Raw genomic sequence first — 16,008 nt, 5'->3', positions numbered from 1 at the left:
CATACGATGGTAGCAGGGTTTTTTCTCCCAGAAACTCTTGTTTTTCATCCCGCGTATAGACAAATCGGCCTTCAGAACACACAATTTACAGACAAAAAATACTGTTGTTGGTGATAATGGGCAATAGATGTCATTGATGGTAGTAGTGTCGTAGTTGGAGAATTAAGTGGTGGTGGAGAGGATGAGATGTATTTGCTGAAGTTGAGTGGTGTGCCCTCCCATGATAAGTCCTTGGATTCCCTGGAGGTGTCACGTAATAATAATAATAAAAAAGCAACTGATATAACCATGAGAAAGAACACATCTTAAAACCCTTTAAGCCTCCATGTTTCATCAAATTGTAATAATTTGTTCTTTTTTTTTTTGGATATATAAGAAGACATGTCAGAGGTTTGAAGAAATTCAAAGACACAGAGGTGTGGCCATCATCAAGTTTTTCATGCTGCAGGAAAAGTCCACAACTGACATTCACCAAACTTTGTGTGAGACTTTAGGGGACTGTGCCCCATCATATCCAACAGTTGCTAGATGGGTGGTCAAGTTTAAAACTAAGTATCTTGAGACAATAGATGCCCCCAGGTTGGGAAGACCTTCCACAGTGATCACACCTGAAAACGTTGATGCAGTGCATGTCATGATCCTTGATGATGACAAATACCAGCCAAAAACATTGTAAGGACTCTGGGAATATCCAGGGAATGACTTGGGGTCATTATCCACCAACATCTGGACATGCAGAAGCTCTCAACAAAGTGAGTCCCAAAATGTTTGAATGCCGACCAAAAGAGAGAACGTGTGCTGTCATTTCAAGGGATTTTTGGGTCATTTTGAGAAATTAGGTGTAATTTTTTTGGTTTGTATGACCCAGAGACAAACAACAGTCAATGGAGTGGAGACACAAAGGTTCTCCACAGCCAAAGCAGTTTTGAACCAAAAAGTCAGCAGGGAAAGAGCTTGCCATTGTCATTTGGGATATGGATAGTATAATCCTTTACCAAGTACCTCAAAACAGATGAAACTGTTACAGCAGCAGTTTATTCAACCACTCAGAAGGAATTGAAGGAGATACTGAAGGAAAAATGCCATGGGAAACTGAGCAGAGGAGTATTGCTTTTGCAGGACAGTGCACCTGCTCACACTGCTCCTGAAACTCAACAGACAATACACACCTTGGACTTCAGTGTCTGCCTCATCCATCCTCTTCATCAGATCTGGCCCCATCTGACTATTTCCTATTCCCGAATTTAAAGAAATGCTTGAAAGATGATGAAGTCATATCTGCAGCTGAGGACTGGTTTTGTGCAACAAGGAAAAGACTTTTTTCTCAGAGGATTGCAAATGATGCAGCAGCATTGTAACAGGTGTATAACACTTGGTAGGGAATATAGAATAATGTGCAAGTTACATGGTTCTACCTCAATTCCTTCATGGCGGTTATCACAACTTTTCAGTGCACCCTTGTATATGTTGGAACAATACTAGTTGTTGCTGTCACGTTCTATATCGTTGTGCATGCTATATCCTAAGTATGCAGTAATTAGATTTTTTTAATGAAAACAGATTAAGCTTGGTGTAGGCTTAAGATTTGATTTTGTTACATTACGTGGGGATCTTCAGCATTTCACAGGCTTGAACTTTCTTGTAAAGCAATTGCGATCAGTATATGGCATTTTTGTTTCTTGCCATACTATTTGATAGCTTGTGTTTGTTGTATAGATACCAAACCTGATTTATGCTGTCTTCTACTTTTTTTTTTAACATCTTTTATGTGTTCAGACATGTCTCCCCCTACCTTCTCACCTGTCCTATATAGCCAATGCAAATGCCACAAGAGCAATGAATCTCATAAGTGTCTGGTTTTTCATGAGATGATGCAGAGGTTTTGGCAGATGTAAGACCCTGGAGATTTTATGTAATAGCAAAAAAAAGCTACTTTAATGTTGTAATCATGTGATTACAACAGTTAATGTAAGGTAGCATTCTTAAAATCTTGTTTAAATAAAAGGAACTGTTTGAGGTGTATTAAGAATTTTGTTGATCTGCCTTCAGTTCATATCCATTGTGGATGAGCGTATGCTTCAGGTAGCGCAGCTCTTCATTCCTGTTTTTTGGGGTGCTTAAGGGTCAAAGCTGTATAACTGAGAGGAAACCTCCACATAGCCTTTAAAGGAATGCGGAGAACCGACCAGGGCTTCTGACCTAATGTCCAATCCTCACCTTCCAGTGGTGCACCCTGTTGGGTATCTACCTGGATACTGAATGAATGAGAACGGGCTGGCAATTTGGGATTTAGCCGACCAAATTGTATTCTTATTGGCTTAAACCAATATAGAAAATGATGGTACAACATGACAAAATTTCATGCCGGCTGGAGTGTCGCCCGGTTAAACAAGGCCTCCATTGTTTTCGCCAGGGAACCAGGGTGAACAGCAAAAAGTAAGCTACTGGAACAAATCTGAAAGCACACCCCAACTCAACATCACCAGAGTTAAAGATCGGTACTATCAACATAAGAAGCCTGAATGGCAAAGAAATGGAGCTAGCTGATAAATTAGATAGTACCAGATCGACATAATAGGGATGACTGAAACAAAAAAGACAAAAACTAGTGTGGTGAGATCTTTCTGAACAATAAATACAAAATGTTATATTCAGGAAATGACAATCAAGGAAAAGAAGGAGTAGCCATAGTGTTCAACACAAAATACGAGGCTAATCTTCTTGAATGGCAGGCAGTCACAAGTAGAGTGATGTGGGCAAATATCAGAATGGGGAATTGGACAATGAGACTTATTTGTGCCTGTGGTCCCACAGAAGGTTCTACTAAGGTAGAAGTGGAGGAATTTTTTGATGCTTTAGAAAAAGCAACTGACACAATGAAAAAGGAAAAGTTGGTCCTTGTTGGGGATCTAAATAGCAGAGTAGGAAATGATTGTCAGACATACAAAAATATTTTGGGAAAATTTGGAGAAAAGAGCAAAGCTAATAATAATGGCAAATACCTGTTGGATTTCTGCTCAGGACATGGACTGGTTATTACTAACACCATGTTCCAACATAAAAATGTGCACAAATTCACATGGAGAGAAGAGGCAAGGAATAAGAAAAGTCTCATTGACTATGTTATTGTTGATAGTGATGTTTTCTCCCTGGTGCAGGACACCAGAGTGTACAGAGGATTTGAAATTGGAAGCGATCACTATTTAGTCTTGAGCAGGATAAAAGTGAATTTCGTATTGAAAAGAATAACATTTAAGAAAGTCTACAGTTCAGATGTGAACTGTAGACTAAAATACACAAAGATTATTGAAGAAAAAATGAAAGAGTTTGAGAACAGAAACAAAACCTCGGAGATTCAGTGGCAAGCCTTGAAGAAAACCCTGATGGATTCAGCCAGAGAGTTATGTGGTGAGGTTGTCTCCAAAGATAGAAAAATCAGAACTCCACGGTGGACACAGGAAGTTAAAGAGGCAGTGAAAGAAAAGAAGAAAGCATATCAAAAGTTCCTGGCAAATAAGTCAGCTTGTGCTCTTAGAGAATACAGAGACAAACGTAAGAAAGCTAAACAAAAGTCATAGGAGGACTTTGGCAAGAATATAGAAAATAAATATCAAGAAGGTGGTAAGATATTCTGGAGGTTGTTGAAGAAGCTTAGAAATGGAGGAAAGAGTGCTGTAAAAGGAGTTAGATATGATAAAGGTTACATGAAAACAGGAGAAAAAGATATCCTTGAAGTATGGCGTAATTACTTCGAAAAATTGCTAAATGAAACAAGCAGTGATGACAGCACAGTGGTAAAAAACACACAACAGGCATACAGTCAGGAATACATATCTATACTTGAAGTAGAAAAAGCCATCAAAGGGTTGAAATGTGGAAAGGCAGCAGGAGTAGATCATATTCGACCAGAAATGCTGAAATATGGTGGTATAAAAGTCTTAAAGTGGCTGCACTGCATAGTTCAGAAAGCCTGGACAGAGGGACGAATTCCCGATGATTGGAGTAGAGCTGTCATAGTACCCATATATAAAAAGGGAAATAAAACTGAATGTGAAAATTACAGAGGTATTTCCCTACTGAGTGTTCCTGGCAAGATCTATGCAAGTATACTTGAGACACATTTGAGAAGAATTGTGGAAGAAAAGCTTGGTGAAGAACAAGCTGGATTCAGGCCAAATTGAGGCTGTCAGGATCAGATCTTCATTTTACGACAAATAGTTGTGAAAGTATGCGAATATAAAAAATATTTATATTTAAGCTTTGGCGATCTGGAAAAGGCATATGACAAGGTGCCAAGAGAGAAGCTATTCAATATGCTACAGTTATATGGTGTCAATGGGGCATTATATCAAGCAATACTTAGTGTTTATTTGAGTTGTAAGTCTGCAGTTAGAACTGAAGAAAGTACAGGAAGATGGTTTAATGTTAAATCTGGTGTGAGAAGACAAGAATGTACATTATTCCCTCTGTTATTCATTATCTATATGGATCACATTATGAAGGAAAGTGGCATTAAACATGATATCAGAATTGGAGATGTTAATGTCAACTATTTGCTTTATGCGGATGATGTTATACTTCTAAATAAATCTGCTACAAGTTTGCAAGATTCCCTGACTAAATTGAATAACTGTTGTAATAGATATGGTATGAAGGTCAGCAATAAAAAGACAAAGACAATGAAAATAGATAGAATTGTTGAAAATGTCAATTGTGTTGTGAATGGGGAACCTGTGGAACAAGTAAAACATTTCAAGTACTTATGCAGGATTTTTACTGAAGATGGTAAATTAAATATGGAAATAGACAAGAGAATCAACAAAGCTGATATGATAGGAAGTCAATTGAATATATTCATATGGAATAAGAGAGAAATTAGTCAGAACACTAAATTAGTTGTATACAAGACAGTGTTCAAACCAATTTTCACTTATGGATCTGAGAGCTGTCTAGAAGTAAAATACTTGACCAAAGACTAGAGACTGCAGATATGAGAGTCCTGAGAAAGATTAGAGGCGTGAACAGATGGCATCAATGGCAATATCATATTAAAGACGAGGATAGAACTTGACATTGTCGGCATCCAGGAATGCATTAGCAGAGCTAATCTCAGGTGGTATGGTCACTTAAACAGAATGGGCGAGGAAAGAATTGCAAAACGAGTGTTCTCTGCCAGGTTGGCAGGAAAATGACCCAGAGGAAGACCAAGATATAGGCGGATTGATATGGTACAATGTGCCTTAGACGATAGAAATATAAGATCTGATAATGATAATATTGGAGTCTTGACAAGTAATAGACTGATTTGGAGGAAAATTGTAGATAGGAAGTTAGTAATGATGTAAATTTTTCATGTAGTATTATCATATCCTGTACACCCCTTGAGGGTATATGTCAGGAATTTGATAATGATGATGATGATTATTTTTTGGATTTTATGGGGGATTGTAGCCATTGGCTATAAAGGTGTTAAGAATATGGTTAAGTTCAGTAGTAAGGGCATTGTTATCTGAACTGATTAATTTTGCCCTGTTATATAGAGTTTTTATAATCCCATATTGTTGGGAGGAGGGGGGTGATTGCTGGTGAATGTATCTATCTGTATGGGTAGGTTTTCTGTAAACAGGGAAAGCCAGGGATTCATTTGGCTGGCATGTAATCAGAGTGTGTAGGAAAGGGAGATTGTTATTGTTTTCTTTTTTCAAGGTAAACTCGATCGTGGGGTGTTGATTGTTTTGTGATAAGAAGTTGTGGAGTGTGTCCAAGCCATGCGGTCAAATAGCGAACACATCATCTGCATAGTGGAGCCGAGTTTAAGCCTTTTTCTTCAAAAGTCTCCATAAAGAAGAAGAAAGGAAGGCAAGCAGAAAGAAAACACCCCAATGTTATATCTGCAACAAATTTGGGCACATTGTCCGATATTGTTTTCGGAATAGAAAGAACTCCAATAGAGATGTACGCGTTGAATCAAATATGCTTGTTACTCGTCACCATCCCACGAACAGATCAAGGAAATTAAGAAAAGATTTTAAAGAACAACACACTAAACCCATGACTGTCATTCAAGGAAGAATAAATGGAGTGCAGTATGATTTTATTAGATACTGGATCCCAAGTTTCAGTGATAACTGGATCATTATTCAGGAGATTGAGAGCCAGAGTATCTAACTGTGTTACAAGGCTGGAAAGACCTATTAAGCTAAGTGAAATCGCAAACCCCACTATTTACGTGCCAAGGAAATTAAAGGTAAACATGTGGTTGCCTGGTTTCAATTTCAATGTCTTACCTGAGTTACTCATTCTCCCAGAAACCTCTCGACCTAGGGCTCAAATAATACTGGGAACCAACTTTTTTTTGGAGTCATAGTTTCTCATGTAATTTCAGCACCCAGGAAGTTTCCTTGATGGGAGTAAAGCAGGCTGCCCGAAAGGGAGATGCTCGGAGACTTTGAACTGACAGAACCAGTGAGGGTAACAAGAACAACAACCACAACTGTGGAGGTAGTAAACAAGCTGAGGTGAGTGGGAATGTAGGCAGAAAGGACATGAATGATCTCTCAGTAATTAGGAACAGTCAACAAGATGACGTGGGAAAAACCTTTCACATCTCAAGTGTCAAGGTGGCAGTAAGTCAAGGGGAAGATATAGAGCTCACAGGGGGTGAAGATAAGGGCACAGTGCAAATAAACCTCATTGAGAAAGAAGGGAATAACGACAGACATCCTACCCATCAAGACTATAAACAGTTACATACCCTAGCAAAACATGGGAGAATTCAAGAGTGGAAAAGGGATAATGGGAATGTACACCCTATTTTAGGAAAGAAAACCTGGTATTGAATGGAGGATGAATACCCATGAAGAAAATTGAGCACCAACACTGACTCATATAGGTCCCAACATCTGTTGCATCATAGAGAGCTCACATGTCGGACTGAGTGTTTTCTTTACTCACTAAAGGCCAATAAACCTGAGTATTTCCACTCCAGAGAATAGGTAACATATGGCAAAGAGATAAAGTAAAGGAAAAAAAAAATTCAACATTCGTGTCTAAATTTTTTTTTGTGAAGGGGTTGGCCTTTGTAAAATTCGATGCAGTAAGAAATTTTTCTTGTCATTTTTGCATCGACTTTTACAGAGGTCACGAATCTTGTACATAAGGTACGTATTGTATATTAACACTGTAATTGTAATATTTGTATTAATGAAAACCCATGTAACTTACTGACTTGCAAATGTATGCTGAAACTATATATGTCAAGGACACAGCTATAGAAAGGCGGCCCAGTAGTATTTGATGTGGTTCCAATTGTTTGAAATAGCTTAGAAAATTTGTTCATACAAAGTGAGTGCTTTCAATTTTGTTTAAGCTTAGCCAAATGCAAGTCTCAAGGACAGTGCAATAAAAGAAGGTGAAGATCTAAGGCAGTCCCACTTTTAGTAAAATAAGATTATTTTTGAGTTCCAAGGAAAAATAGTAGTAAAGAACAACATTGAAGGTCAAAACCCTTTTTACACGAGAATTTTTTTTTTTTTGGGTGGGGGGTCTCAACACTTACTCCAGAGACCCGAGGAATAGTACAAGAAGGGATCAGAGAAAACCGGAAAGGCATTCTCCTCTCATGGTATCTTGATCCAGCATCGTGGACGTCGGACTGTTAGAAGTCCAGAGAATTTGGGCGTCACGAGGTATCGACAGAGCAACGAAGTCAGACCAACATGCCTTGCGAGTGAAATAACCAGCAACGTGCATCGGACGTCAGATGCCTTTGCCTGATGCTTCGCTATGAATATGCCTCAAGCTCCAGAAGTCCTCCATTAAAGAAAGACGCCCCATATGGATGTTGAAGCACTAGACAGAAAAGCAGTTAGCAGAACCAACAAGGAGATAGAGTCGGTATAGATGAATGTTTCAAACAAGACTTGAGTACTATTTATGTGTATGTTTTACAATTCGGAAGATAGACTATGAAAGTCCATGGGACACCTACTAAATATAATGTAATTCACTGTTCTGGACTGAGAAGCTGAAGACTAATTGTGCTATTTAAAATTAAAGAAACTTGTTAATGGATATATTTAGCATGAACATATTAATATTGAGATGAGAAAGTAGATTTCTTTATGACTAGTAATGCTGCATATCTTATTGTATATATATCTGTTGTGATATTATGTCTTAGATTTAGAATTGAAGTAGAAAAGAGCCAATTCTTTTGTATAAGCGCTTTTTGATCAAATAAACTTGTTTGTTATATTAAAGATATGTATCCACTGATCCATATCAATGCACTGCTTCTAAAAAAAATATGAACCTGTGGGAGATAGTAAAAGGGGGTAGCCACGACTGATAATGAGGCTTTAGGTAAACTTAGAAAGAGAGAGATTCTATAGATACTCTTAATTATAACTAATATCTTGAAAGGAGAACCTTGGTGGTGCAGTCAAAACTAAAAAATAAATTTTCCAAAGTTCTCAAGGCATTGGTAAATAGATAATCTGTAGAAACTAAAGTTAAGAATAAAGAATATATGAGTAGAAGACATAAAGTAAGAAAGTAAATATATATAAACATATCCAGATATAAAGATGTAAATGCGGGGAATATTACAGGACTACTCTAAATCTAACGCCATTCTTTATATTCAGGGTACTTCTGGAAAGCTAACAAAAATCCTAAAAAAATATGACTTGACAACTTGTTACAAACCATATAAAAAATTGGCATCTCTTATCTGCTTCCCCAAGGACCAATCACTTCCCCTGGACCGACCTGGTATACTCCAGGTAGGCCTTGTAATTGTAAACTGTCTTACTATGGCCAAACAGGCAGGACAACTAATATCAGGATATCCGAACATAAAGATTATATCCATTTCCACCAATACAGCCACTCAGGACTTGCTGAACATGCTTTGGACACCCGCCACAAAATACGCTGGAAGAAAGCCACTTTACTACACTGCAGAATGTATAAATATGAGAGATTATTCCTGGAATCAGCATCAGCTCTAAAAAAAACTCTCCAAACCTCAACAAATTTGGATGCATGAGACTGCCTCAAATATGCTTGCATTCTTTGAACATCAGCCCAATAGCCAAGACTATTACCCAATTTAGCACACTAGGTGGCACCTTTTAGGACTCTAAGAGTGACTTCAGTTGTTGTCTTCAGCCATATTTGTTTAGTGTTAGTGCATGTGTGCACATATCATTATTTTTATGTTCCATGAAGATGGTAATGTAACGTTACCGAAATATAGAAAGTATTAATTAAAGTTTTTTAATTAATATTATAGTATACGTTGTCTTTCCCTAAAAATCTGACAGTTAACCTTTTAGTAGGAGGGCAGATATATTCAGGACTACTAACAGACTCCTTCTCCCCTTCATGTGAAATAGCAGGCAGAGGATTTGGTTTCTGCAACTGACTGAACTTCAGCAAAATTTGGCATGCTCCATAGTGGTGGCTAGAACATCAGTTCCATCAGCATTTTAGATTTCTGAGGTTTAACCCCAGACACTGCTTTATTGTGCCTAGAAGAATATCCTCATTCTGTTTTTAGTTCTCACTTCCAGAGTGAACATATACACTCTCCAGTACATAATACTGATTGGTAGATCTATGAAACCAGAAAAAGAGCAAACATATGGCAGGCATAAAAATGTTGAAGTCTCTTAGGGAGTGGCATGACCTACCTACTGTCTTCAGCAGCATTTTAGATCTGTTATTGGGAAACCAGTTTGGCAGTAATGTGTATGCACTTCTCCAACAGCACGATAATATAGTATCTACGTTTGCTTCACCTTGGCAGTTAATATTTCAGAAATTTGGGACATCTAAAATACAAATTTTTGATTGTATTTTAAACAGTAACTTGTTGCATAATATAAAATAAGATAATATAATAAAAAAAAAATCCAACAGATCTATGAAATTGTTATAAATGTTTTGTGAGAATTAAAAAAAAAAAAAAAAATTCTTGTTAAGGACTTTTGCTATTGTTTTTTTCAGATAACATAGAAGTATGGTTTTATGAAGAAAAGGACAATCAGATAATCTGGGAGGCTGCAGGACAGTTATCTCCAAATTGCGGTGTTCATAAAAAAGCTGCTATTAGTTTCTTCACTCCACAATATTGCACTCTCGGTGTTGAAAAGCCTGTAGATGTTTATGTTCAATTACGTCGTCCTTCTGATGGTGCTGTTGGAGAAGCAAAGCACTTTGTTTTGCTACCTTTAAAGAGAGGTAAATTTCTACTTTAAACATTTAAAAAGATGTAATAGAACTAAAAGAAAATTGTTATTGATATGAATTCCCTAAATATTACATGAGCACATATCAGCTAAGTTAAATAAAATCAACAGGATAGATATAGTTGTTAAATAAGAATTTTTATCCAGCTTAGCTGAAATGTGTTCAGGTAATTATGTTCTTAAAAAACCTAAATTCTTTTAGGCAGTATTATTTTTTATTGATATAGGTAAGCATTTTCATGCCCTGCTGTTTTTAAAGTTGGGAATGCATCCTACGCATGGTTGCACATCTACTATCTTTCACTTCAACACTGTATTATTTCAGAAATTTTTGTTAATGAAAGACATCTTTCAAAATGAACTGCCAAAGACCAGAATACTTCAATTTACTTAGCACTCTTCTGGAGTTCTAAGTAAATTAGAACTTATATATATTATTTGTGGTGCAACTAGGCCTAGATAATAATGAGAGCCAATATATGAATCTTAAAATTAATAACATGTAATTATCTCAGTTAATTTGTTTTTTTCTAAAATATCAAATGACTTTTTCATTGAATTAGCTTTGGCTGATTGTCTAGAGGTCATCTGTTTTATGCTTTCTAGGATATATGCTTTTCTTTGTACTGAATATTTAGGCCAACTGGTAAAGTCAGATGTTCTCAGTATACAAATTAGCAAGTCATGTAACTATGTCACTGTAAGGAGTTTAGAGTAAAAGGTAGAATTCATGGTCTTGAAAATGTTAGCTGGTTCCAAATTTAGTAAGGTATGGTATACCTAAATTATTTACAGCAGTCCTAGAAGAAATATTCAAAAATCTGGATTGGAAAAATAGGGGAATTATAGTACACAGGAAAGAACTAAATCACCCAAGATTTGACTGATAACATTTTAGGAAACTCAGAAGAACTTCAAAAAAATGATCAATGACTTGAATGCAGAAAGTAAAAATAAAGGATTAAATATAAACAGAGACAAAACAAAAAGAATGCATAATAAATACATAATCTGAATGCCAGTACATATGGAAAATTGATATAATAACCTCCTGTGCTTATCTAGAACTCATGATATAAGCTCTGAAGAGGAAATTATATGTATAATTCAACTTGGTTAAATAGCCTTAGAAAAAACACCATGAAGCACTCAAAGGAGACATCCCAATCTGCCTTAAAAAAAATATTTGACAGTTGTGTACTTCTTGTCATTATTATTATTATTACATCACACCTCTGGGGAATCCAAAGACTCATCGAAGGAGGGCATCTATTCTACAACTCTTCGTCTCACTACTTCACCAACCAACACCATCTACTGCCGACTACCACCACTAGTACTTTCACAGACAATCACAAACATCCATGCCCACGTCTGTATCCGAACCCACAGCCTTTCGGCTGGAGAGCAGATATGCTAACCACTCGGCCAGCAGTTGAGGATTACCCAAAAAGTAAATAGAAACATCATTGCTTGGTATTCAAAATAGAAAATGCAATACTTAGGTCAGAGTTCAGACTAGGGCAGAGACATTATAACAACCTTTAAATGATCCACATGGCAATGAGCTGGTCATATTGTGAGAAGTAAGACTCAAAACTGAAGGGTTGAATAGTATCCCAGAGATGGAAGAGCTACAAGAAGACCAAAGAGATGGTGGGAAGATGAGATTAACACATTCACATTGGGGTGGTAGTAGCTTGCTCACCACTAACCTAACCATCTGGCTAAGCCATCAAAATTACCAGCATTCATTCCTGCGTGTCGTCAAACATACCGCTTTTTGTAATGGTTTCTTCAAGTATAACTAATCCCACATATTGAGTAGGGGGGGGAATAGGTGAAAATGTTCTTTTCAGAATAAGAATAATTAAAGAGAATGAAGGAATAAGGAAAGTCTCATTGACTATGTTATTGTTGATAGTGATATTTTCTCCCTGGTGCAGGACACCAGAGTGTACAGAGGATTTGAAATTGGAAGCAATCACTATTTAGTCTTGAGCAGGATAAAATTGAATTTAATATTGAAAAGAATGAGAGCTGGGTCAGAAGTAAAACACTTGACCAAAGACTAGAGACCGCAGATATGAGAGTCCTGAGAAAGATTAAAGGAGTGAACAGATGGCATCAATGGCAATATCATATTAAAAACTAGGATATTAGGAAAAAACTTGACATTGTGAGCATCCAGGAATGCATTAGCAGAGCTAATCTCAGGTGGTATGGTAACTTGTACAGAATGGGAGAGGAAAGATTAGCAAAACAAGTGTTCTCTGCCAGGTTGGCAGGAAAAACGACCCAGAGGAAGACCAAGATATAGGTGGATTGATACAGTACAAAGTGCCTTAGACGATAGAAATATAAGATCTGATAATGTTGGAGTCTTGACAAGTAACAGACTGATTTGGAGGAAAGTTGTAGATAGGAAGTTAGTAATGATGTAATTTTTTTCATGTAGTACTATCATATCCTGTACACTCCTTGAGGGTACATGGCAGGAATTTGATGATGATGATGATATACTATTATACTTAAGGGTGCTTCTTTCTGGAAGGGGAAGGATTTTATGGGAAAACTTGTGCTGGGGGCCATAGAAAAAACTTGGGTTTTCAAAATTATTCTTCCCACCTTGCGTCAACCCCCTCCCCCTTAACAGCCTAACAGCAGAAATATGGAGAATGAAGTCATCCTAGCATCTAAACAAGGTATGTACAAAATTTTCTTGAGTAAAGAAGCCAATGTATTTAAAATAAGGGACACTTCTAAACAAAAACAGGCTATAATAGCCGTAAAAGTAATAGCTTCAAGAGGAGTAACATGGGAATTTTCCCAGAAATAATACCTATATATATATATACTTGGGGGCTCTGGCACCTATGCCCCCCCCCCTGAGTTCCGTGCTGGTAAGCCAGTTCTCCATTGTTTTGAAACGTCCAACAAATTGTTGTCTCATGAAAGCAAACACATTGTTGGACGTGAAACGTTTTAAATTTCGGCTTAACGGCTAAATCGACTTAACCTGGCTCAAAACAATGAAGAGACAAAAAAACGTGACATAAAAATGTTTCAAATTTCAGCTTATCGACTTAACCCAGCTCAAAACAATGAAGAGACAAAAAACGTGACATAAAATCATTGCAAATTTTGGCTTATCTTTTTATATATATATAGAGTGGATATATATATATTTGTAGATTAATACAAAAATAAAAATAAGGAGAAAGTGTGAATTTCTCTAATAAGAAATGTTATAATATGAAGGAAGTTAATTTTGTAATGACACATGATTTATATATATATGTATGTACATATATATATTAGGATAACCAAGTAATTTTATAAACTTGGTTATTTTAACTCCTAATCCCAAGTATGCAAACAATTAAGTTTGCGCCTGAAACAAAGTTCAAGTCTAAAGATGGTACAACAATTAAGTTTGCACCAGAATTTTGTTTCAGGTGCAAACCTAATTGTTTGCATACTTGGGATTAGGAGTTAAAATAACCAAGTTTATAAAATTACTTGGTTATCCTAATATACAATATCCCCAAGTTAAAAAATTTATTACATTGTGTATATATATATATATATATATATATATATATATATATATATATATATATATATATATATATCTAAGTAAATAATAAGAAATAGATGACAAAGAAACATGATTGTATAATGGAAACAAGGAAGGTATACAATTTTTTATAGATACTGTTACTTTTTTGTTTAGAATTTTTAGAAATACTTTTTTTGGTGGAGATGCATTATGTGATAATCAGTCAGAGTTTTGTTTAAAACTTGTATACATAACTGGCAGCTTTGATTTATGGGAGTCATTATTGTTATGGTTGACTGAAAAACAATGAGGTGAAGGAGAAAGAAAATGGAATTTAGACATTTGAAGAGAGTACCAGAAATGCGATTCAATAACTCTTGAAGCCAGCTTTCATTAAGGAATTAACCTCTGTATTCAAAATGACTAAGAAGAAAAATCTCTTTCTGACATTGCTTCATCAGCAGTATTCATTGTAGGCTATATTGATGTGAGAGTTTACTCATAACGGCATTTCAGAAGCTTCATTTATAGAATTTGCAACAAAATGTGTTAATGCTAGTGTTTTAAATGTTTGTTATGAGAATGGGAAAAAAGAAGCAGTTTCTCTCCCTCCTTTTCAATAATTTTATGAGGATAGGAGGAATAATAATAGCTGAATAGAACATGAAATGGTATTTGCATACAAATTTGTCTTGCAATTTCATTAGATTTTAGGAACTTTAACAAAATTAGTTTCCTCATCATCAATTTCCTGATATCTACCCTCAACTACATGATATCTACATGATTAAGTTTACATTATTACTAATCTCCTATCAACAATTTTCCTCCCAATTACTTATCAGCTGTTGTTGTATCTAACATTTCAGTCTTCTGACTGAATCAAGAATAAAGATGTGCTCTGTATATTAAAGGTTGTTATAGAGATTTTACTATTAAAGATATTTTAGGAATGCAGTTATCATACATATTACAAGTTAATTTCTGAGTTGACATATGCTATGAATTATATATTTGGCTTAATCCTTTATCAAGGAGATGTGCTTTGCATTATGGGATACTAAGGCAAGTGATGTGAAGTCACCTTTTCCCCGAGTTGCCTTAGTCCTGAAATGACTTCAGGTGCAAACTTTGTTTGCTTACACTTGGATACAGGATTAAACCAAATATATAATTCGTAGCATAACCAAGTGGAAAACAACTTCCATTTCAAGTTGAAATACAGTATCTGAATTGTGTTTCAAGTTGAAATACAATTTCAGAGGACCTCAGCTTACATTCCCTTACTCTCAGTAATACACAAATCACCAGACAGGATCAGAGCTCACTCTCCTTGAACTGATATTTCTACCTCTCCTGTTAGAGATCCAAAGCAATTTCATTTCCTCTAAAAATCTAGGTATCCTCTTCCACTCAAGATGCTGTTTTTTACCCACCCGCTACTTACACTATACAAATCCTAAATTCACCATCCTTAGAATACTGTTCACATGTTTATGGTGATGCACCTAATACTTCCCTAAAATTTCCATTGCTGTCCATAGGAGAGTTATTTGGCTCATAGAGCTGAATAACTATCTCACAAATGCACTGTTTCAGCTCTGTGTCTCTTCAGTATTTCCATGTCACTTCTCGAGGGAACTGGCAGCTGTCACTTCCCATCTGCATCCCACACATAGCATTGGAATATGTTTCAAATAATTATTTTTAAAAAAATTGTTTCTTTTTCATGTTACAGATCACAAATACAATCATTCAGTTGTTTTCAAAGATTTCAAGTAAGCTATATCAGTAAACTGTTGTAATAGTTTGAAACTTAAAATTCTTGCGAGTGATCTGAAACTGATATTTGTACATATAGTAATGCAATGTTTACTCTCATTGTGCCATTGGAAGTCCCCTCTCTCTCTCTCTCTCCCTCCCCTGTTTGGGGTGGGGGGGGGAGAAGTGAGCTTATTTAAGTGGGTAACATCCCAGCTGGTTATGTTGCATCATATTATATGAGCAAATTAATAGTAAAAAGTCTCAAATTGCCAATTCATCTATGCTCATGGTTTTTCTTTTCTTTTTTTTTTATATGTGAATCCCACTCAGCTGGTAACCTGTAATACAGTACATTAATAGTGCTGTGGGAATAAGGCTAAAGGTTAGATATTCTGGAAATCCTATTCTTGAGATAAAAGCTGTTTC

The 16,008-nt window shown here is 36.1% G+C and overlaps 1 protein-coding gene across 3 annotated transcripts in view; it reads left to right on the top strand.

The window, feature by feature from the left end:
* Window positions 1–16,008, top strand: part of LOC150101719 (embryonic polarity protein dorsal-like) — a 103,986-nt gene that overhangs the window by 62,560 nt on the left and 25,418 nt on the right. For all 3 annotated transcript variants that reach the window (XM_090399987.1, XM_090399985.1, XM_090399986.1), the window contains one exon: window positions 10,015–10,248. In XM_090399987.1, coding sequence (XP_090256113.1) covers window positions 10,015–10,248 — 234 coding nt within the window. The remainder of the gene's footprint in view (window positions 1–10,014; window positions 10,249–16,008) is intronic.

The sequence above is a fragment of the Typopeltis vanoorti genome, chromosome 11 (assembly GCF_054136105.1).
Source record: "Typopeltis vanoorti isolate ZY-2024b chromosome 11, IOZ_Tvanoo_1.0, whole genome shotgun sequence".
Classification (NCBI taxonomy): Eukaryota; Metazoa; Arthropoda; class Arachnida; order Uropygi; family Thelyphonidae; genus Typopeltis; species Typopeltis vanoorti.
Note: the sequence above shows the minus strand (reverse complement) of the source record. Positions and strands in the feature narration are given on the sequence as shown.